This window comes from Saimiri boliviensis, chromosome 2 (assembly GCF_048565385.1).
Source record: "Saimiri boliviensis isolate mSaiBol1 chromosome 2, mSaiBol1.pri, whole genome shotgun sequence".
NCBI classification, from domain to species: domain Eukaryota; kingdom Metazoa; phylum Chordata; class Mammalia; order Primates; family Cebidae; genus Saimiri; species Saimiri boliviensis.
In genome coordinates, this window is record NC_133450.1 from 129,187,300 (window position 1) to 129,208,553 (window position 21,254).

Below are 21,254 nucleotides of genomic sequence, written 5' to 3' on the forward strand. Positions count from 1 at the left end.
AATCAATTACCTTAAATGTTATTAGAGCTCTTCATAAACTACTGAGCAAGAGACGTGAATCCTGCAAAGACGCAGTCGGCAGTTCCCACGGCGCTGCCCCGCCCCGCCCCCTGTCTAGGAACACCTGGTGAGGACAAACCTTCGCTAAGAAGCGGAGGCCGCCAGTGCTCACCACACAGGAGTGAGGACATGTGGCTCGAGAATACCCATGCTCTGCCACATTCTTCTCTCTCCCCACCCCGCCTAAAAAAAAAAAAAAAAAAATACAGTGAAGCGTCAATCTTGAGTCCTTCAGTACCTTCTCAGAAACGGCGGCGAGGAGGCTTCACAGGGGCTTCCTGACAGGGGATCCAGACGGTCGCGCGGGTCCTCAAGCCCTCCAGGCGGGACAGTCCCAGTCCCGAAGGGGGGGCCCAGTGGGGATGGAGACGTCCCAACTCCCTGCAGGGGACCCCGCGTGCTGCCCCAGAAGCAGTGGCAGTCCGGGTGGCGTTCTTCTTCCGCTCTTCTCTTCGGGGTCTCGGTGCCCCTCAGGGCAGGGCGGGAGACAGCTGAAGAGGCGCCCTCAAGTTCACCTCAAGGTCCGGACGCCAGCCCCGCCGCGGCTTCCCCAGACCGGCTTTCCGTCGGCCCTGGCGGACGCGGAACGACCAACTGGACGCCCCCTCAGCAGGAGCCGGCTTCACCTGGGAAGCAGCCCAGAAGCCGGGAGGCCACGCCCAAAGGAGGAGCATGCGGACGCCCCGCCGCGTGGAGCGCGCCAGGTGAGCACGCCTGCGCAGTCGGGCCGTAAACAAGCCCGCCCCTTCTCTTCGGCCCGCCTTCGTGGGGCTGGCCCGCGTGTGGGAGGGGCGAGAAGGAAGAGGCAGGGGGTGGGGAGAAAGCGAGCACCAGGAACAGCGCCTGCGCGGTGGGCGTGATCCGGGCACTTAGGGCAGGATGAACGCTGCTTTCCAAGATGGCGACGGAGGGAGGAGGGAAGGAGATGAACGAGATTAAGACCCAATTCACTACCCGGGAAGGTCTGTACAAGCTGCTGCCGCACTCGGAGTACAGCCGGCCCAACCGGGTGCCGTTCAACTCGCAGGGATCCAACCCTGTCCGCGTCTCCTTCGTAAACCTCAACGACCAGTCTGGCAACGGCGACCGCCTCTGCTTCAATGTGGGCCGGGAGCTCTACTTCTATATCTACAAGGGGGTCCGCAAGGTACCGACCCGGGCGTCACCGGGGCCCGCCAGCGGCGTGGGCAGAGGCCGGGAGCAGGGCGGTGACAGCGGGGCCAGGGTGACCGAGACGGGTGGCCGTCGCTCTTACTTTTGAGTGGGCCGGTAACTCCACTGGGGTGCTCCTGAGGAGAGGGGATTCTGGAGTGAGGAGGGTGGTGGCGGTGGCGTTTCGAAGGAGTGGGGGCTGTGGAAAGGAACCGGGGGGCGCGGGGTTCCGCCTGGGAGTCTCCGGGAGGAGCCGGCTGCGTCCCCTCCAGCCTGGTCCGTCAGGCTCTGACATGGCCAGGGAGCGGGCCTGCGAGTCCCCGGAAGAGGTGGGGTGGCCGTCTTGCCTGCTTCGATTGCCTCGCCTCCCTGGGGGGTTGGAAGTCTCTCCCTGGGTTAGAGAACAGGGGCGCAAGACGGCTTAGCAAGATCTCTGTAAGGCGGAACCCGGGCCGGGGACCGGAGGACCGAGACTAGGTCAGAAAGAACCTGCTCGGCACGCAGGGCTGCTCCACCTGCTGCCGCACTGACACTTCCTAGGAGCTTCTCCTGGTGTTAACACTTCTGTTTCCGAAAACATCCGCGGGAGGACGGCTGTCACTGTCTCCGCCGAGGGGACCTTCTCAAAGATTGTTAAGGAGGGTCATCTTGTCCCTGTAGTATGAGAAGAGCTGAGTACTACAGTTGTTTCCAGGTTCAGAGGGGTGGTGTGTGAGTGCCCAGATTAATCTTGTCCAGCAAGTCAGACTGTGTCTCAAACAGGGAGGAATATGCCTTAAAAGCTGCTTTAAAGGGACCATCCTTCTTGGCGGGTGAGTTACCAGTAATTCTGTGAAGCATGTAAGCATCCTTTAAAAGTATTTCTTTAAAAGCAGCAATTTATTAGAGCTTTTTTTTCATTGGCTATGTAACTGTGTTTTCACTGAGAATTGCTTATTTTTGAGTTTGTAGTCTTGGACTTGATTTCATGGAAGAGTGAGGAAATTAATGCATCCCACACCACCTCCAAATGGGACAAGGTGATAAAAGATTAATTCGTAAATGTATGTTAGCATGAAAATAAATTGTACATAGTGAAGAGTGAACATTTCCTGGGATTTAAATAGCCAGATCCAGTACAGGATTTTTGCTTGTTAAAAGAGCTGAGGAAATGACAGTGGTATCTAAATGTAGCAAGTTGTTTCTTTCGTTCAGGGTGAATCTTTTTTATTAGCGTTTATGATAGTAAGTGTTTAGGGTATGCTGTTGGAAGTTATTGAAGGTAAATCGCTTGACCTTTTTTTTTTTTTCTCTTTTGGTATTGCAAAAGCTTGAAGTAGTCTTCAGTCAAGGAGCTGAAGTTTTACTCCTACTCCCAACTTTGTGACTTACTTGTTGGGTGACCTTGGATAACTTATTCAACGTATATTTTCACCTCTTTAAAAAGGGAATGTTACAGTGCACATGTTGTAATTACTAATATAATAACTGTGGCCGGGTGTGGCTCATGCCTGTAATCCCAGCACTTTGGGAGGCCGAGGTGGACGGATCACCTGATGTCGGGAGTTCGAGACCAGCCTAACCAACGTGTAAAAACCCGACTCTGCTAAAAATACAAAATTAGCCGGGCGTGGTGGTGCATGCCTGTAATCCTAGCTGCTTGGGAGGCTGAGGCAGAAAATCACTTGAACTTGGAAGGCAGAGGTTGCAGTGAGCTGAGATTGCACCATTGCGCTCCAGCCTGGGCAACAAGAGCGAAACTCTGTCTTAAAAAAAAAAAAAAAAAAATAGCCGGGCGCGGTGGCTCAAGCCAGCAGTTTGGGAGGCCGAGGCGGGTGGATCACGAGGTTAAGAGATCGAGACCATCCTGGTCAACATGGTGAAACCCCGTCTCTACTAAAAATACTAAAAATTAGCTGGGCATGGTGGCGTGTGCCTGTAATCCCAGCTACTCAGGAGGCTGAGGCAGGAGAATTGCCTGAACCCAGGAGGCGGAGGTTGCGGTGAGCCGAGATCGCGCCATTGCACTCCAGCCTGGGCAACAGGAGAGAAACTCCGTCTCAAAAAAAAAAAAAAAAAAAAAAAAAAAAAAAAAAATACATATATATATATATATATGTATTTTTCATATATATATGAAATATTTTTCATATTCATATATATGAACTGTAATGAACTTTAAGGCCCTGAAACACTCGGTATATGTAAAATATAATTAAATACTAAGAGTAACTGTCAAATAAGAAGCTGCCATCTTGACGTTGATATTGAGAGTGAAAGGATCAATTTTATCTCTGGAAATTAAGTTAGAATTTTAAGTTTTAAAAATGCAATGTGCCTAAAAACTAAATTAACTAGCAATTATTAATGCAGGCATTACTTTAAAAATTTTTTTTCTGGCTGGGTGCGGTGGCTCACACCTGTAATCCCAGCACTTTGGGAGGTCAAGGCGGATGGATCATCTGAGGTCAGGAGTTCAAGACCAGCCTAGCCAACACGGTGAAATCCCGTATTTACTGAAAATGCACAAATTAGCCGGGCTTGATGGCATGCGCCTGTAATCCCAACTACTTAGGAGGCTGAGGCAGGAGATACCTCTTGAACCCGGGAGGCGGAGGTTGCGGTGAGCTGAGATTGTGCCACTTCACTGCAACCTGGGTGACAGAGCGAGACTCAGTCCTGCCTCCAACAAGTTTTTTTTTTTTCTTTGAAAGGTTATTACTTTAGAAGCATCCTAATAGCAAACCTTATCTGGATCCGGTAGCCCTGGTTTACATCATAAAGACAGGTTTCTTGCTTGGAAGTATCATTAGAATAGTGTTCTCTTTTAGTGGGACACTATTCACTGAAGGGTAAAAGTAGGCAAGGTTTTTAAAACTACTGTATACCAAAAAATTATTTTAAATCACATAAATCTGAAATACGTAAATTGCCCTTACCTGCACAATTTGAGTGTTTTAACGTGTTTTTCGGGGGGTAAGATTTCATTTTCATGTGGTAGTATCTGGTAGATACATTTGCATTATGTCACAGATGTTTCAATTCTCTTTTAATTGTAACTTAAAATTTTTTTCCATGAATGAGTTTGTGTTTATTTATTGTTATTTCTGAGTATAAGTGACTTTTTTGGACTATTTTTTTATTTAAAACATAGGAAATAAATTTTCCTTAATTGGAAAACCAAATTTACTTTTTAGAGTTAGTAATAGGTTTATTTTTACAGTTTAAACATGTTTTTATTTTTGTTTTTAGAGACAGGATCTCATTCTGTTGCCTAGGCTGGAGTGCGGTACCACGATCATAGTTCACTACAGCCTCAAACTCCTGGGCTCAAATGATCCTCCCACTTCAGCCTCCCTAGTGCCTGGAACACAGGCATGCACCACCACGCCTGGCTAATTTTTTAAAAAAATTTTGTTTTTAAGAGATGGAGGTCTTGCTGTGTTGCCCAGGCTGGTCTTCCTGGCCTCAGCCTGCTAAAGTGCTGAGATTATGTATGTGACTTCACCACGCCCAGCACACAGTTGGCTGTTTTGACCGGTTTTTTTTTTTTTTTTTCCTTTGAGGCATGTACAGTTTTACAACAATTATTTGGATTATTCTGAAGATCTAATTTCGATGAATAAATTCAACTTAAGTCTGTATGTAAAATGAGTAGAAAATAGGTCTTTTCAAGAACTTAAATCATGAATTACTTGCTGCCATTCCTGAGAGGAAGCGTGGGGTCCTGGGGAAATGGAGTGGGTGAGGAAGTAGTCTAACGTTCATGCTGAGGAATGCAATCTTGACCCTTTTAAAAAAGGTTTACAGATCAGTGTCTGGAGCTAGAAGGAACTTTAGAGTTTGTTATTTCACCCTCCTCAGAGAAAACCAAGGCCAGAGATGGGATGCAAACCTGTGTTAGAGTTTTTTCTCATAGTAAGGAAAATGAAGCCTGAGTCTAAACGACTACCTTAGAAGAGGCTGAGCTTTTTATATCATATACTCAAAGCACTTCAGAATCTACCCCAGCATTTTGCCATATATTATTTTATTGAATCCTCGAGGTAAATAAAACGTCTTTTCACAATCAAGGAAGTTTGGAATCAGGTTTCTTGTATGAGGAGATATAGTTTTGCAAATTTATTGAACTAAAGACAGTATTGACATTGATTTAATGCTAACACTAATCATTTCACCAGATTTGAGTGACTACTGTGATAGTAATAATACTAGGCAAGATGATATGAGGTATTCAGAGCTAAATAAGACCCTGTCCCTCTCCCCAAAAGACTTTAAACTACTAGCTCTCAAACATCTTTATTACATACTTTGTTCTCCTTTTTGAAAAAGAGGTTGTGGTTGGGTACAATGGCTCATGCTTATAATCCCAGCACTTTGGGAGGCTGGGGTGGGAGGATCACTTGAGCCCAGAAGTTTGAGACCAGCCTGGGCAATGTAGCAGTACACTGTGTCTTCCAAAAAAACAAAAAACAAAAAAAATTTAGCTGGACATGGTGGTATGTGCCTGTAGTCACAGCTACTCGGGAAGCTGAGGAGGGAGCATCTCTTGAGCCCAAGAGTTAAGGTTACAGTGAGCCATGATTGTGCTACTGCACCCCAACCTGGGCAACAGAAGGAGACCCTGTCTTTTAAAAAAAAATGCTGGGGACTATGTGCGGTGGCCCATGCCTATAATCCCAGCACTTTGGGAGGCTGAGGCAGGTGGAGCACCTGAGGTCAGGAGTCCGAGACCAGCCTGGCCAATATGGTGAAACCCTGTCTCTACCAAAAATACAAAAATTAGCTGGGTGTGGTGATGCTTGCCTGCAGTCCCAGCTACTTAGGAGGCTGAGGCAGGAGAATCACTTGAACCCAGGAGGCGGAGGTTGCAGTGAGCCAAGATTGTACCACTGCACTCCAGCCTCGGTGACAGAACTAGACTCTGTCTCACCAAAAAAAAAAAGTTGTTTCAGGATGTAGGATATAAAAGATGTCAAAGGTGTAACTGGGCTTATTGGACAAATCCTCTTATTTCATGGAGATCTGTTTTTACATAAATATGAATGGCCTCCATTCAGATCTCAGCTTAATCATTACTTCCTCAGCAACTTCTTCTTTAAATCCCCAGGGTGTATCAGTTTTCCCCCATTACATGTTTTTGTTTGTTTGTTTTGAGAAAGAGTCTTGCTCTATTCCCTGGCTGGAGTGCAGTGGTGTGATCTTGGCTCACTGCAACTGCTGCTGGGGCTCAAATGATTCTTGTGCCCCAGCCTCCTAAGTAGCTGGGATTAGCAGCACACGTCACCATATCTGGCACATTTTTGTTTTGTTTTGTTTTGTTTTTTGAGATGGAATCTCGCTCTGTCATCACGCTGGAGTGCAGTGACATGATCTCAGCTCACTGCAAGCTCTGTCTTCCAGGTTCAGGTGATTCTTCTGCCTCAGCCTCCCGAGTAGCTGGGACTATAGGCATGCACCACCACACCCAGCTAATTTTTGTATTTTTAGTAGAGACAGGATTTTACCAGGTCGGCCAGAATGGTCTGGATCTCTTGACCTCCTGATCTTCCCACCTTGGCCTCCCAAAGTGCTGGGATTACAAGTGTGAGCCACCATCCCTGGCTTTTATTTTTATATTTTAATAGAGACAGGGTTTTGCCATGTTGGTCAGGCTAGTCTTGAACTTCTGGTCTCAAGTGATTCACGCCCGTCAGCCTCCCAAAGTGCTGGGATTATGGGTTCTATTACGTGTCCTTAGAGCATCCTGTACTTTGCCTTCCTAGAACTTTTCTTAATTTATAATTCTCTATGTGGTGATCCTGTTGTGCCTTCTATAAGCAAAGCTCCTTTAGAATAGGGGGCTTATCTTTCCTGTTCTCCATCTTCTCAATGCCCAGTTCGGTGTCCAGTTTAGAATTAGGCCCTTACTGTATATTTGTTGAGTGAACGACTGAGTAAAACCATGTCTATCTATGCTAAACTTGAAAGAGATCTTTAGAAGCTGAAAACCTATTCAATTTTGGGCCCAAAAGTAACTTGGATATTTTTTAATAGCTTGTATCTTTTATTTATTTATTTATTTATTTATTTATTTATTTATTTATTTATTTTGAGACGGAGTTTCGCTCTTGTTACCCAGGCTGGAGTGCAGTGGCGCCATCTCGGCTCACCGCAACCTCCGCCTCCTGGGCTTAGGCAATTCTCCTGCCTCAGCCTCCTAAGTAGCTGGGATTACAGGCACGCGCCACCACGCCCAGCTAGTTTTTTTTTTGGTATTTTTAGTAGAGACGGGGTTTCACATGTTGACCAGGATGGTCTCAATCTCTCGACCTCATGATCCACCCGCCTTGGCCTCCCAAAGTGCTGGGATTACAGGCTTGAGCCACCGCGCCCGGCTACTGTATCTTTTAAAAGACATTGAAAAATATTGTTGGTAGTTGACAGATTTAACTTTCTTAAAATTGGGAAATCGTATAAGAAACAATGAAGTAATAGTAAACAAATGGCACAGATTACTTTTGATGTACTTCCTGTCAAACCTTGTCACCTACAAGATCCATGTACAGCTTTTAAAAACTGTACTCAGGCCATTGGTGGTGGCTCATGCCTGTAATCCTAACGCTTTGGGAGGCTGAGGCGGGAGGATTGCAGGAGTCCAACCTGAACAACATAGTGGAAACCTGTATCTACAAAAAAATTTAAAAGTTAGCTGGCATGGTGTCATGTGACTCTAGTCCCAGCTACTTGAAAGGATGATGAGGTGGAAGGATCACTTGAACTGGGAGGTTGAGGCTGCAGTGAGCTGTAATTGTGCCACTGCACTCTATCTTGTGCAACAGAGTGAGAATCTGTTTCAAAACAAACAAAACAATCAATAATAAACAAAAACTGTACTCAGAATTACTTAACAGTCAAGCCAGAGAACCTTACTACCGTATCTTAAAATTCAAGACCATAAATGTACTGCTCAGAGAAGTTACTGAAGTGATAACTACAAAAGGTAGGCAGTGTATTTAGAGGGTTCTAAGGCCTTTCCATCTCTAAAGGTTGTGTGATTCTGTGCTTAATTCTTTTTTTTTAAATGAAAATGGATTCATCATTCTATTGGGGAGATGTCTTCATCTCTTTGATTTATTGCCTACTTGAATTTGAATTGAGAGGGGTGGGGTGTTTGGGAAAGCAAGCTGAAAATACTGTGATTTCTAGGTCTTTATGCTAGAAGGGCTTTACGTTCTTGATGCTGAGATGAAGTTGGGGCCAGAACAAGAGTCAGTTGATAAAAGCCAAAGTTTTTTTTTTTTTTTGAGATGGAGTCTCGCTCTGTCATCAGGCTTGAGTGCAGTGATGCAATCTCGGCTCACTGGAACCTCTTAGTCCCAGATTCAAGTGATTCTCCTGGCTTAGCTTCCTGAGTAGCCGGGACTACAGGCGCGCACCAGCACATCCAGCTAATTTTTTGTTTTTTTTCTTTTATTTTTTTGATTGGTGCAAAAGTATAAGTTTTTACGTTTTAATAGAGACAGGGCTTCACCATGTTGGCCAAGGATGGTCTCAATCTCCTGACCCCGTGATCCGCCCGCCTCGTGTTGGCCACCGCGCCTAGCCAAACCGAAGTGTTTTAGAGCCTAATTAAAGAAGAAGATAATGGGTTGACTTGAGAGAGAATGAACATTCTGTTATGGGAATGCTCATACGGCAAATATTCTGTCTCTTTGTCAAAAACTGCAGGACCACCTGTTGGTGGCATTGGAGGAATTCCTGCTTTGTGTGGGAGATTGAACTAGATGCCTTTTAAAAAATTTTTCCCTCACAGACAGTTTTACATACTGTACTGCTTCAGAGAAGGTCGTGTTCACACCCTTCTCCCCATTTGTAATTTTTCATACCTCCCTGGCTCCCCATTTATAATTTAGAAAGAGGTTTAGAAGTCTAGAACTTTTTATATTAGATTTACTTTAAGAAATCTTGTGCTTAATTTAGTAGGTCACACAGGATTGCTGAATGACTGGAAACCTGTGTTTCTTTTCCACTAAGGGCTGTTTACTGACTTCTGAAATGTTGATGATTTATTTGACTTTGGAATGTTGCATACTGAAGGGAAAGCATCTTAGTATATCATTTAAAGCTGGAGATACTTTCATACTATACCTGGGTTCTCTTAGCCTTGAAGAGGAGGGTGATGATAAGATTTTGAAAGACTACACAGGTGGCCTGTAATCCTAGAACTCTGGGAGGCTGAAGTGGGGGTGCATTATCTGGGGTTAGGAGTTTGAGACCAGCCTGGCCAACATGGTGAAACCCCATCTCTACTAAAAATAACAAAAATTAGCCAAACATGGTGGTGCATGCCTGTAATCCCGGCTAGACAGGAGGCAGGAGAATCACTTGAACCCAGGAGGTGGAGGTTGCAGTGAGCTGAGATTGTGTCACTGCACTCCAGCCTGGGCAACAAAGCAAGGACCCCCCCCCCCGCCCCGCCAAAAAAAAAAAAAGAGAAGGACTCCATGGGTAGATATGAGTGATGGTGAGAAGCATTCAGAATATGTCATTGAAGTCCAAGAGATAGTCGTGAATGCCATTCTTTTGGCAAATATTCATGGAGTTTGCCTACCAGATATGAGGTACTGTTTTAGATACCGGGTATAGTCAAAGTCTCTGCCCTCAAGAAATGTGTGACGTATACAATATTTATCATCATTGACTTAATATGGTGACTGAAGGGTAGTATGCTTTGATGGAAAACTTGAGCTTAAGCAAGAATCAAAACATAGTAGATTTTGTCACTGAGCGATTTGGCTGTATGGCTAAAGAACCTTATTTTATTTTATTTTTATTTTTGGAGACAGTCTCACTCTATTCTCCAGTCTGGAGTGCAATGGTGCAATCTTAGCTCACTGTAACCTCCACCTCTTGGGTTCAGGCCGTTCTTATGCCTTAGCCTCCCAAGTAACTGGGATTACAGACATCTGCCACCATGCTTGGCTAATTTTGTATTTTTAGTTGAGATGGGGTTTCCCCATGTTGGCCAGGCTGGTCTTGAATGCCTGACATCAGGTGATCCACCCGCCTGGGCCTCCCGAAGTGCCGGGATTACAGGTGTGAGCTACCTTGCCTGACCAAGAACCTTGTTTTAAAAATAGAAAAATTTTTGTAGTCTAGAATTTAGTACCTCAGAGAATAATTCTATTTGTTTCTCAGCGAGGTTAGTTTGTGCAGTAATATGAAATGTGGTCTTGTTTGGTTATTCAGGAGAAGACATTAAAAATAGAAGTAACCTTAATTGCTAGACATTTCCAATTGGTAGAATTCAGTTTTAATTTTTAAGACACTTGAAATTGACAGTATCAGTGACAAGTTACCTTGGCTCATGCCTATAATCCCAGTATTTTAGGAGGCTGAGGCAGGAGGATTACTTGAGTCCCAGGAGTTTGAGACCAGCCTGGGTAACATAGTGACATCCCATCTCTACAAGAAAAAATTAGCCAGGTGTGGTGGTGCATGCCTGTGGTCCCAGCTACTCAGGTGTCTTAGGTGGGAGAATTGCTGGAGCTTTGGAAGTTGAGGCTGCAGTGAACTGAGATTGTGCCACTGGACTCCAGCTTGGGTGACAGAGCTGAGTCTGTGTCTCAGAAAAACAATAAAATAAAAATTGTAATCCTCATTCATCAAGCATTTATTGACAACTGGGGTATGCAAGGCACTGCTGTCTATTGTGGCTGATGTGAAGTGTATTTTGACACTTCTGTCTTTAAAGAGTTTGGCTTTTGTTGTTGTTGTTTTTTTTTTTTTGAACAGGGCTTCATTGTGTTTCCCAGGCCGGAAGGCAGTGGCGTGATCTTAGCTCTCTGCAGCTTCAACTGGGTTCAAGTGATCCTCCCACCTCAGCCTCCTGAGTAGTTTGGACTATAGGCATGTACCACTGCACCTGGCTAATTTTTTTTCTTTTTTGAGACAGAGTTTCACTCTCGTTGCCCAGGCTGGAATGCAGTGGCGTGATCGTGGCTCACTGTAACCTCCACCTCCTGGGTTCAATCAATTCTCCTGCCTTAACCTCCCGAGTAACTGGGATTACAGATGTGCACCACCATGCCCGGCTAATTTTTTGTATTTTTAGTAGAGACAGGGTTTCTCCATATTGGTCAGGCTGTTCTCAAACTCCTGACCTCAGGTAATCCACCTGCCTTGGCCTCCCAAAGTGCTGGGAGTACAGGCGTAAGCCACCACGGCCTGGCTAATTTTTAAAAGTTTTTTGTAAAGACTGGGTCTTGCTGTGTTGCCTAAGCTGGCCTTGAACTCTTGAGCTCAAGTGATCCTTTTGCCTTGTGCTCCCAAAGTGTTGGCATCACAGGGGTGAGCCACTGTGCACAGTTGATTTCGTATTTTTGTAGCAATCATTATAAAGTAGAGGTTTTGTGCTCTGCATGTGGCATAGCAATATAAGTATCAAGTGGAATTAAGGAGTAAAGGTGAAGTGGAGAAGTATTTCTCTGCCTAGTAGAAGAATATTGCATTGGGCTTCAAATAGATGATTTGCCCCAAAATGTCATGTGCAGATTTTTTTTTGTAAAATTTAAAATTCGTTGCCTTATATTTCTAATTTCAGAAATGCTTTATTTTTACTTCTGATTGAGTTTTAGATGTCAATTGCTCTTTTACTGTTTTTCTCAACTTTTCAGCTTCTCTGCCAGTTGGTAATTTGTAAATTGAGAAATTTTTTGTGTTGTCAATTTTATTTTGTAATAATTTTTTTTAAGTAGATACATTATTCTAAAAACATGCCACATCAGTCTGTGTTATACCTTATCTTGCTTTGTATCAATAGGAAAATGAACTTAAATTTGTAAATTTTATAACAAAGAAGCAAGTGTCATTCATGAGGAAGGAATTTATAAAAATTTTATATCTACAAAGTAACAGGCCTGGCATAGTATTGCATCACACCTGTAATCCTAGCACATTGGGAGGCCAAGGCAGGAGGATTTTTTTTTTTTTTTTTTCTTTTTTGAGACAGAGTTTCGCTCTTGTTTCCCAGGCTGGAGTGCAATGGCGCGATCATGGCTCACCGCAACCTCCGCCTCCTGGGTTCAAGCAGTTCTCCTGCCTCAGCCTCCCGAGTAGCTGGGACTACAGGCATGCGCCACCATGCCCAGCTAATTTTTGCATTTTTAGTAGAGACAGGGTTTCACAGTGTTGACCAGGATGGTCTCGATCTCTTAACGTCATGATCCACCCGCCTCGGCCTCCCAAAGTGCTGGATTTCTTGAGGCTAGGTATTGGAAACTAGCCTGGACAACATCTCTACAAAAAATTAAAAATTAGCTGAGTGTGGTGGCATGCACCCGTAGTCCCAACTACTCGGGAGGCCAAGGTAAGAGAGAGGATTGCTTGGTCCCAGTTTTTTGATGCTGCAGTGTGATCAAGCCACTGTACTCCAGCCTCAGTGACAGAATGAGACTGTCTTAAAAAAAAAAAAGTAAGAATAATTTAGCAAGAGGGAATATTTTAACATTCACAGTTACTGAATTGTAGATTATTGCTCTGCCATGAAGCTGTTTTTTTCTTGTCTTTTTTCTTTTTTTGAGACGGAATCTCACTGTGTCACCCAGGCTGGAGTGCAATGGCACGATCTCTGCTCACTGCAACCTCCACCTCCCAGGTTCAAGTGATTCTCCTGCCTCAGCCTCCTGAGTAGCTGGGATTACAGGTGCATGCCACCGTACCCAGCTAATTTTTGTATTTTTAGTAGAGACGGGGTTTCAACATCTTGGCCAGGCTGGTCTCAAACTCCTGACCTTGTGACCCACCCACCTTGGCCTCCCAAAGTGCTGGGATTATAGGCGTGAGCCACCGTGCCTGGCCTGTTTTTTTTCTTTAGTTGACTTAACCTTTTACTGTTTACCCCTTTTTGTTCTGCCACAGTAAAACTAATACAGGTTCTCATTCTCTTTACTTGGATCTCTGCTTTAGAGGCTCTGTCTTGCCTTAATGTTTCATTTAATAAATATTTGATTAGTTTTTATATGAAAAGCAGTATGCAAGACTATGGGAAATCAAAGAAGTATGAGGTACGGGCCCTGACCTTAACAGGAGTATCATCTAACTACACATTTGTTCTGAAAGGACTTACTGAGTGCCTGCTCTATATTGTTAGGAATCTCTGCTATCAAAGAGTTCACAGTCCTGTGGCATAATCAAGGGCTTATTCAAGTAACATTTATTGGACCTGTGGATCCAAAGATAAATAAGACATAGTCCCTGGCCCAAAGTGCGTACAATCTAGTGGTAATTTCGACAAATAAACCAGCAATGATACAGCTGCTAGAAAAGCATTCAAAACTGAACATTGCCTATTAATAGGTGCTATGTACAGTTGGTAAGAGGATAAATGCATAACTCTTGACAGTTTGTAGCCTTTTTATTTTCTCTTCAAAACCATCCTTTGGGGAATTTTTTTTGGGGGGGGCGTGGGAGAGATTGTGACGTGTCCGCCAATAGTGAACGGCTATGGTAGAGCTTGATGTTGAACCCAAGGCCTCTGACTAGGCTTCTTACAGGAGATTTTCTGTCAAAAAATGAACCATGAGTGATACTGATGTCATTTCTGAGAGTGGGAGGTAGTAGGCTAGAAAGTAATTAGGAGGTTTTTTGTTTGTTTGAAACAGGGTCTCGCTTTGTAGCCCAGGCTGGAGTGCAGTGGCTCAATCATAGCTCACTGCAGCCTTGGTGAACTTCTGGGCTAAAGCCATCCTCCCAACTTAGCCTTCCATATAGCTGGGACTACAGGTATGCACCACCATGCCTGGCTATGTTTTTTTTTTTTTTTTTTTTTAATAGAGACAAAGTTTTGCTGTGTTATCTGGGTTGGTCTTGCCTGGGTTCAAGCAGTCCTCCCTCCTTGGCCTCCCAAAGTGTTGAGATTATAGGCATGAACCACCATGCTGGGCCAGGAAATATTTTGTAGAAGAGATATGACATAGATACTCTTTTTCTTTTCCTTTTCTTTTTAAAAATGAAACAGGGTTTCACTTTGGTACCCAGGCTGGAGTGCAGTGGCACAGTCATGGCTTACTGCAACCTCAACCTTTTGGGCCCAAATAATCCTCCTGCCTCAGCCTTCCATGTAGCTGAGTCTAGAGGAGCATACTATCATACCAACCTGCCTAATTTTTACTTTGTTTTTTTTTGGGAGGGGGTGGACACAGAGTCTCACTCTGTTGCCCAGACTTGAGTGCACTGGCATGATCTCAACTCACTGCAACCTCCACCTCCTGGGATCAAGTGATCTTCCCACTTCAGCCTCCTGAGTATCTGGGACTATAGGCACGTGCCACCACGCCCAGCTAATTTGTGTATTTTTTATAGAGACAGGGTTTCACCATGTTGCCAGGCTGATCTTGAACTCCTGGCCTGTTGTAGTCTTCCCACTACAGCCTCCCAAAGTGGTAGGATTACAGGTGTAAGCCACTGTGCCCTGGCCCATGAGTGCTCATTTTCTTCTTCTTGGATATAAAGAAATGAGCTGAACATCCTGGAAGTATTGAAAAGGAAGACAGCAGGGTTTAAGAAATCATACAATAATAGTAATAGCCAATATTAGTAACATACTAATCATATTAATATGCTATTAATAATGTTAGCATGGATTATGGATAATTATGAATATTATTGTGCTAAGAGATTATGCATGTTCTCATTTAGTCTTTGCAAATAATCTTATAAAATAGACACTATTAGTATTCTTATTTTACAGGTGAGAACACTGAGGTTTGTATCTATTGGATACTTTGCTTAGGTTATAAAACTAATAAGCCTTTGTCCTGGGGTTTGAATCCAGTTCTGTTCAACCTAGTGCCAGAGTGTTTAACAACAAGCTAGGGATTTATATTGTCAGTAAGCACAGAACTAGGATTCTCAGTGGGAGCTCTGATCTCTGCTTGATATGGTTTATATATTTGTCCCTGCCCAAATCTCATGTTGAATAGTAATCCCTAGTATTGGAGGTGGGGCCCGGTGGGAGGTGATTAGATCAAGGGGTGGATTTCTCGTAAATGGTTTAGCACCATTTACTTGGGGCTGTCCTCATGATAGTGAGTGAGTTCTCGCTGGGACTGGCTGTTTAAAAATGTTGTGTGGCGCTTCCTTGTCTCCCTCTTACACCTTCTTTCTCTGTGTGAAGTACTTGCTCACCCTTTACCTTCTGCCATGATTGAAAGCTTCCTGAGGCTTTCCTAGAAGCCAAGTAGATGACAGCATTATGCTTCCTGTAAAGCCTGCAGTTAAACTTCTTTATTTATAAATTACCCAGTCTCAGGTATTTCCTTACAGCAATAGAAGAACAGCCTAATACACTGCTATATGAGAATTTGTTAGTCAACCTGTGCCCCCTGTAGAACCTCTTTATACTAGCTGTTTTCTCTGCAAAGAATGCTCACCTCCCTTATTTGATGCATTGTTGGCTCCTTCTTGCTATTTAGAACACAGCCGAAATGTCATCATCCCTCAGAGAACCTCCTCTTGACCATCAATTCATGGTAGCTATTGGTCATCTTCAGTAACATCACTCTTTTTTTTTTTTTGAGACGGAGTTTCGCTCTTGTTACCCAGGCTGGAGTGCAATGGCGCGATCTTGGCTCACCGCAACCTCCGCCTCCTGGGTTCAGGCAATTCTCCTGCCTCAGCCTCCTGAGTAGCTGGGATTACAGGCACACGCCACCATGCCCAGCTAATTTTTTGTATTTTTTAGTAGAGACGGGGTTTCACCATGTTGACCAGGATGGTCTCGATCTCTTGACCTCATGATCCACCCGCCTCAGCCTCCCAAAGTGCTGGGATTACAGGCTTGAGCCACCGCGCCCGGCCTCAGTAACATCACTCTTAACAATCCCTTGGCTGAGTACAGAGGCTTATGTCTATAATCCCAGCACTTGGGGAGGCTAAAGCAGGAGGATTGCTTGAGGCCAGGAGTTTGAGACCTTGTCTATGTTAAAAAATTTTTAAATGAGCTGAACATGGTGGCACACACCTGTGGTTCCATGGGATACTGAGGTGGGAGGGTCTCTTGAGCATAGGAGTTTGAGGTTGCAGTGAGCGTGATCACGCTACTGCATTCATGCTACTGTAACAAAATACCATTGATTAGGTAGCCTGTAAAGAACGGAAATTTATTTCTCCTAGTTCTGGAGTCTGTGAAGTCCAAGATGAAGGTATAGGCAGATTCAGTATCTGATGAGGGCCCTCTTTCTGGTTGGTGTCTACTCACTGTGTCTTCACATGGTGGAAGGGCATGGTAGCTCTCTGGGACCTCTTTTAGAAGGACGCTAATCCCATCCATGGGAGCCACACCATCATGAACTAATCACCCAGAGGCACTGCCTCCTGATATTATCACATTGGTGATGAAGTTTCAATATATGAATTTTGGCGGGGACACAAACATTCAGACCATAGCACTGGTACTTCTTATGTTTTCTTATGTACGTGTTTATTGTCAGTCTCTTTCACCTTTCTTTTCTTTCTTTTTTTTTTTTTTTTGAGATGGAGTCTTGCTCTTGTTGCCCAGGCTGGAGTGCAATGGTGCGATCTTGGCTCACTGTAACCTCTGCCTCCTGGGTTCAAGAGATTCTCCTGCCTCAGCCTCTCGAGTAGCTGGGATTAAAGGCATGTGCCACTACAACTGGCCAATTTTTGTGTTTTTAGTAGAGATGGGGTTTCTCCATATTGATCAGGTTGGTCTCGAACTCTTGACCTCAGGTGATCGCCTGCCTTGGCCTCCCAAAGTGCTAGGATTACAGGTGTGAGCCACCTTGCCCAGCTCTTACACCTTCGTTATTGAACATAAGCTTCCTGAGAGCACGAATAAACCTTTCTGTCTTAATCATCATTATATCCCCTGTTTAGTACCTAGAATAGTGCTTGGCTTGTGGCAGGCACTGAAATATTTGTTGAATGAATGAATAAATGACGACTTTGTTGCCGTTTTGTTTGTATGCTGTCCTTTATTATTGGTGAGAATGATAACTTCACAGTTTATATAAAGTGTTTATGTAGAGCACCTTAGTTGAGTTTTATGGGAGGGAAGGTCGGGCAGTCATTTATTGTTATTGTTCCTACTTTAAGGAAGAAATAGATTCGAGGATGTGGATAATAATTGATAGGATTATTAATAATTGATAGGACAAAGACTTGTGACTTTGTCCAGCATTTACTTCCTGCATTAACCTGAAGCTGCTATCCCAGCAGTTCTGAGTTTAAAATAGACCAACTCATGTTTGGAACCTTTTTAGAGGTTGAGATTGCTCCAACAATGCATATTTTGCCTTTTGTATGATGATCTGTGTGACTTTGAGCAGGTTGCTTAACCTCTCAGAGCCTCAGGTTTCATTTTTGTAAATAGAAATGAGAATATCTGTTTTGTCTACTGGTTTTTAGGATTAGTGAGATAATTATATAAAAGCTCTTTCAGAAATGGTAAGGTACTGTCAAATGTAAGATATTTTCTTTAGTTATACAAGGATATATCAAAGGGCTGGAACTGACTCTTTCTGCTATCTATCACATGTGACTTGCTAATTGACTGCTGTTTTCTTTCATCTGGAGCTCTGCAAGGAGAAGGGGGAACCGGGTAAGAATAGGGAAAGGAGAGCAGCCTTAGAGACCAGAGAGAGATTACTGGGAGAGCAGCTTGGGGATTTTAAAAGGTTGAAGAGACTGTGGGGAGAAGGGAATGCAGATAGAAGAGCTCAGCCTTTTCCAGCCCTTTGTAGATGTGCAGACTGTGTCTGCTCTGTTAGACAGGATTCACTGATTAGGGCTCCTTAACCTGTCTAGAATTTAGTGGGTAGCTTGAATGGGAAAAATATTTCACCTTTTTTTTTTTTTAACTAACTTCTGACATTTAACATGTTCTTCAATTACGAATTTAGGCGACATCACAGTACTAACAGAACCTATGGCTATTAATGAAAATCGCAGATACTTTATTTTTTTTTTTTTTGAGACAGAGTCTCCCTGTCATCTAGGCTGGAGTGCAGTGGCATGATGTGGGCTCACTGCAGCGTCCACCCCCCAGGCTCAAATGATCTTCCCACCTGACCTTCTCAAGTCGGTGGGTCTACATGAAGCTTGGCTAATTTTTAAATTTTCTGTCTGTCTGTCTGTCTTTCTTTTCTTTTTTATTGTTTTTGTGGAGACAGAGTCTCATTATATTGTCCGGGCTGGTGTTGAACTTGAACTCCTGAGCTCAGGGAACCTCCTGCCTTGGCCTCCCAAAGTGTTGGAATAAGAGGTATGAGCCAGCACTCCTGGCCCACAGATATTTTCAGATCACATTGTGGTTGTTGCACCTGTGTCAGATATCACTTACACTCTTCATTACTTTGAAATTACCATTAGATCTTGTTACTCAATATGTAATTAAGAAATTTTTGAAAATTTATAGTTGTTTAGTATAATACAACTGTACTTTAATATAGTTTTTTGTTTTTTGTGTGTGTTTTTCTTTGTAACAGGGTCTCACTGCAGCCTTGACCTCTTGGGCTCAAGTGATCTTTCTGCTCTGGCCTCCCAAAGTGCTGGGATTATAGGTCTGAGCCACCATGCCTATCCATAGATTTCTTTTATAAACTTACGTACTTAAAAACTACTGGAGCCAGGTGTGGTGACTCATACCTGTAATCCCAGCACTTTGGAAGGCTGAGGTGGGCCGATCATCTGAGGTCAGGAGTTCAAGACCAGACTGACCAACATGGTGAAACCTCATCTCTACTTAAAATACAAAAATTAGCCGGGCGCGGTGGCTCAAGCCTGTAATCCCAGCACTTTGGGAGGCCAAGGCGGGTGGATCACGAGGTCGAGAGATCGAGACCATCCTGGTCAACATGGTGAAACCCCGTCTCTACTAAAAATACAAAAAATTAGCTGGGCGTGGTGGCGCGTGCCTGTAATCCCAGCTACTTAGGAGGCTGAGGCAGGAGAATTGCCTGAGCCCAGGAGGCGGAGGTTGCGGTGAGCCGAGATGGCGCCATTGCACTCCAGCCTGGGTAACAAGAGCGAAACTCCGTCTCAAAAAAAAAAAAAAAAAAATACAAAAATTAGCTGGGTTTGGTTGCAGGCACCTGTAATCCCAGATACTCGGGATGCTGAGGCAGGAAAATCGCTTGAACCCGGAAGGCAGAGGTTACAGTGAGCCGAGATCGCGCCATTGTACTCCAGCCTGGGTGATAGAGCAAGACTCTGTCTCTAAATAAAGAAAATAAAAATTATTGGGGCCTAAGTGGGAGGGTTGTTTGAAGGTGGGAATTTGAGATCAGCCTCGGCAACACTGTGAGAACCCTATCACTGCAAAAAATTTTTTTAAATTGTCTGGGCGTTGTGACACATGCCTGTTGTCACAGCTACTCAAGAGGCTGAGGTGGGAGGATCACTTGAGCCCAGGAGGTTGTAAAAATGATTGTAAGGAGTCTATGGCACAGAAAGTTTAAGCACCCTGATTTAGCTAAGTCTTCACTTAACTTCTTTAGTATCACATGTGTGATTGAATATAAGAAGGATAACTAGTTTCTCATATCCTGTGAAGTGAAACTTAGCTCCATGAAGTGCTCTCTTGTGGTATTTTCACTCAGCAGTTGCTCTTCTAGAGTTCTGAGCTGGCCATGCTTTTGCTTCATTTTTCTGCTTCCTGATGCTTCTTGCTGCCCTAACTAGAGGGCAGAATACATGAACTGCTCTACAAGGTGGACTCTGTTGGTTCAGATAATAGGTGATGACAGTGTAATGTTTGCCTCAATTGCAGCAGGGACTTAGAGAAGCTTTAATAAGATGTCATTTGAATTCGGATGGCGGGCCAGCTGAAAGGGTAGGGGATACTAAACCTGGAGAATTAGCAGCTCAAGGCCTAAGAATGTGGCAGTTGATGGCTCCTTCTGGGAGTCTGAGCTGCAGTGTGAGGGCTGAAGCTTGTGCAAGGCTTGGGGAGGGTAGGATTATCTTCCTTAGTGATGGTCATTTAAATGTTGGCTATATCCTAGCCTCTTTTAGAATTCCTAGTATGATTTTAAAAACACGTTTTAAAATGTGTTTTCTATTTCCAAGGTAATATACTACATTAGTATATTGTCCTTTAGGACTGAAGTCATCAGATTCTATCAGTGCTGTCTCTCATGGGGTGCCATTGCCTCCCTTCCTTTCTCAATGCTTTCAGCCCTGCCTCACTGCTACTCTTTCATGCATTACGCCTGTTCCAGTGCAGTGGTCAATTATTATAACTCCCCTTGTATACGGACTTGATCCCAATCTTGGCTAAAGTGAATCCTCTGCCTACTGCACATCTGCATGTGCCCCTGCATGTGGTTGGAGAATAGCAGATCTGTGTTGCCTGAACACCCCTAAGATTCAGAACCATCACCTTGAAGGGGTATATGGCACTGATAAGCACCACACTCACCCCACCCTTCTAGATGACAATTTTTTTTTTTTTTTTTTTTTTTTTTTTAAGATGGAGTCTCACTTCATTGCCCAGGCTGGAGTGCAGTGGTGTGATCTTGGCTCACTGCAACCTCTGTCTCCTAGGTTCAAGCAATTCTCCTGCCTCAGCCTCCTGAGTAGTTGGGATTACAGGCATGCACCACCATGCCTGGCTAATTTTTGTATTTTTAATAGAGACTGTGTTTCACCGTGTTGGTTAGGCTGGTCTGAGGTCCTGACCTCATGATCTGCTTGCCTTGGCCTCCCAAAGTGCTGAGATTACAGGTGTGAGCTACCACACCCAGCCTAGATGACAGTTTTACAACTTTGTCCTCAGATCTTCAATAACCTTCTTCCCTATCCTTATTCTTAGTTGATGACTGTACTTCTTATTTCACTTAGAATATTAAAGCAGTCAAAAGAGAATTTCTCCAGATTTCTACCTTCACATCTCAGCTCTGGCATCTGTATCAGATGCCTTCCCTTGTATTGCTAAAGAATTCTGCCCCTGTCTAAAGTTACCTCGCCCACTCGACTGCTAAATCCCACCTCGTTTTGCCTAATCAGTATTCTCTTTCCTACACCATCAACTCTTCTCTCCCTACAAATGTGTCGCTGTT

General features: G+C 44.1%; 1 protein-coding gene across 12 annotated transcripts in view; it reads left to right on the forward strand.

Moving 5' to 3' along the window:
- Positions 1-868: 868 nt before the first annotated feature.
- WDR20 (WD repeat domain 20) overlaps positions 869-21,254 on the forward strand; it is a 95,007-nt gene continuing 74,621 nt past the window's right edge. For 3 of the 12 annotated variants that reach the window (XM_074394317.1, XM_074394314.1, XM_039462831.2), the window contains exon 1: positions 885-1,207. In XM_074394317.1, the coding sequence (XP_074250418.1) occupies positions 1,161-1,207 (47 nt within the window). In that variant the 5' untranslated portion in view covers positions 885-1,160. Of the gene's footprint in view, positions 1,208-21,254 lie in introns of all 12 variants that reach the window. The other 9 variants (XM_039462837.2, XM_039462836.2, XM_074394321.1 and 6 more) reach the window with 8 other exon arrangements.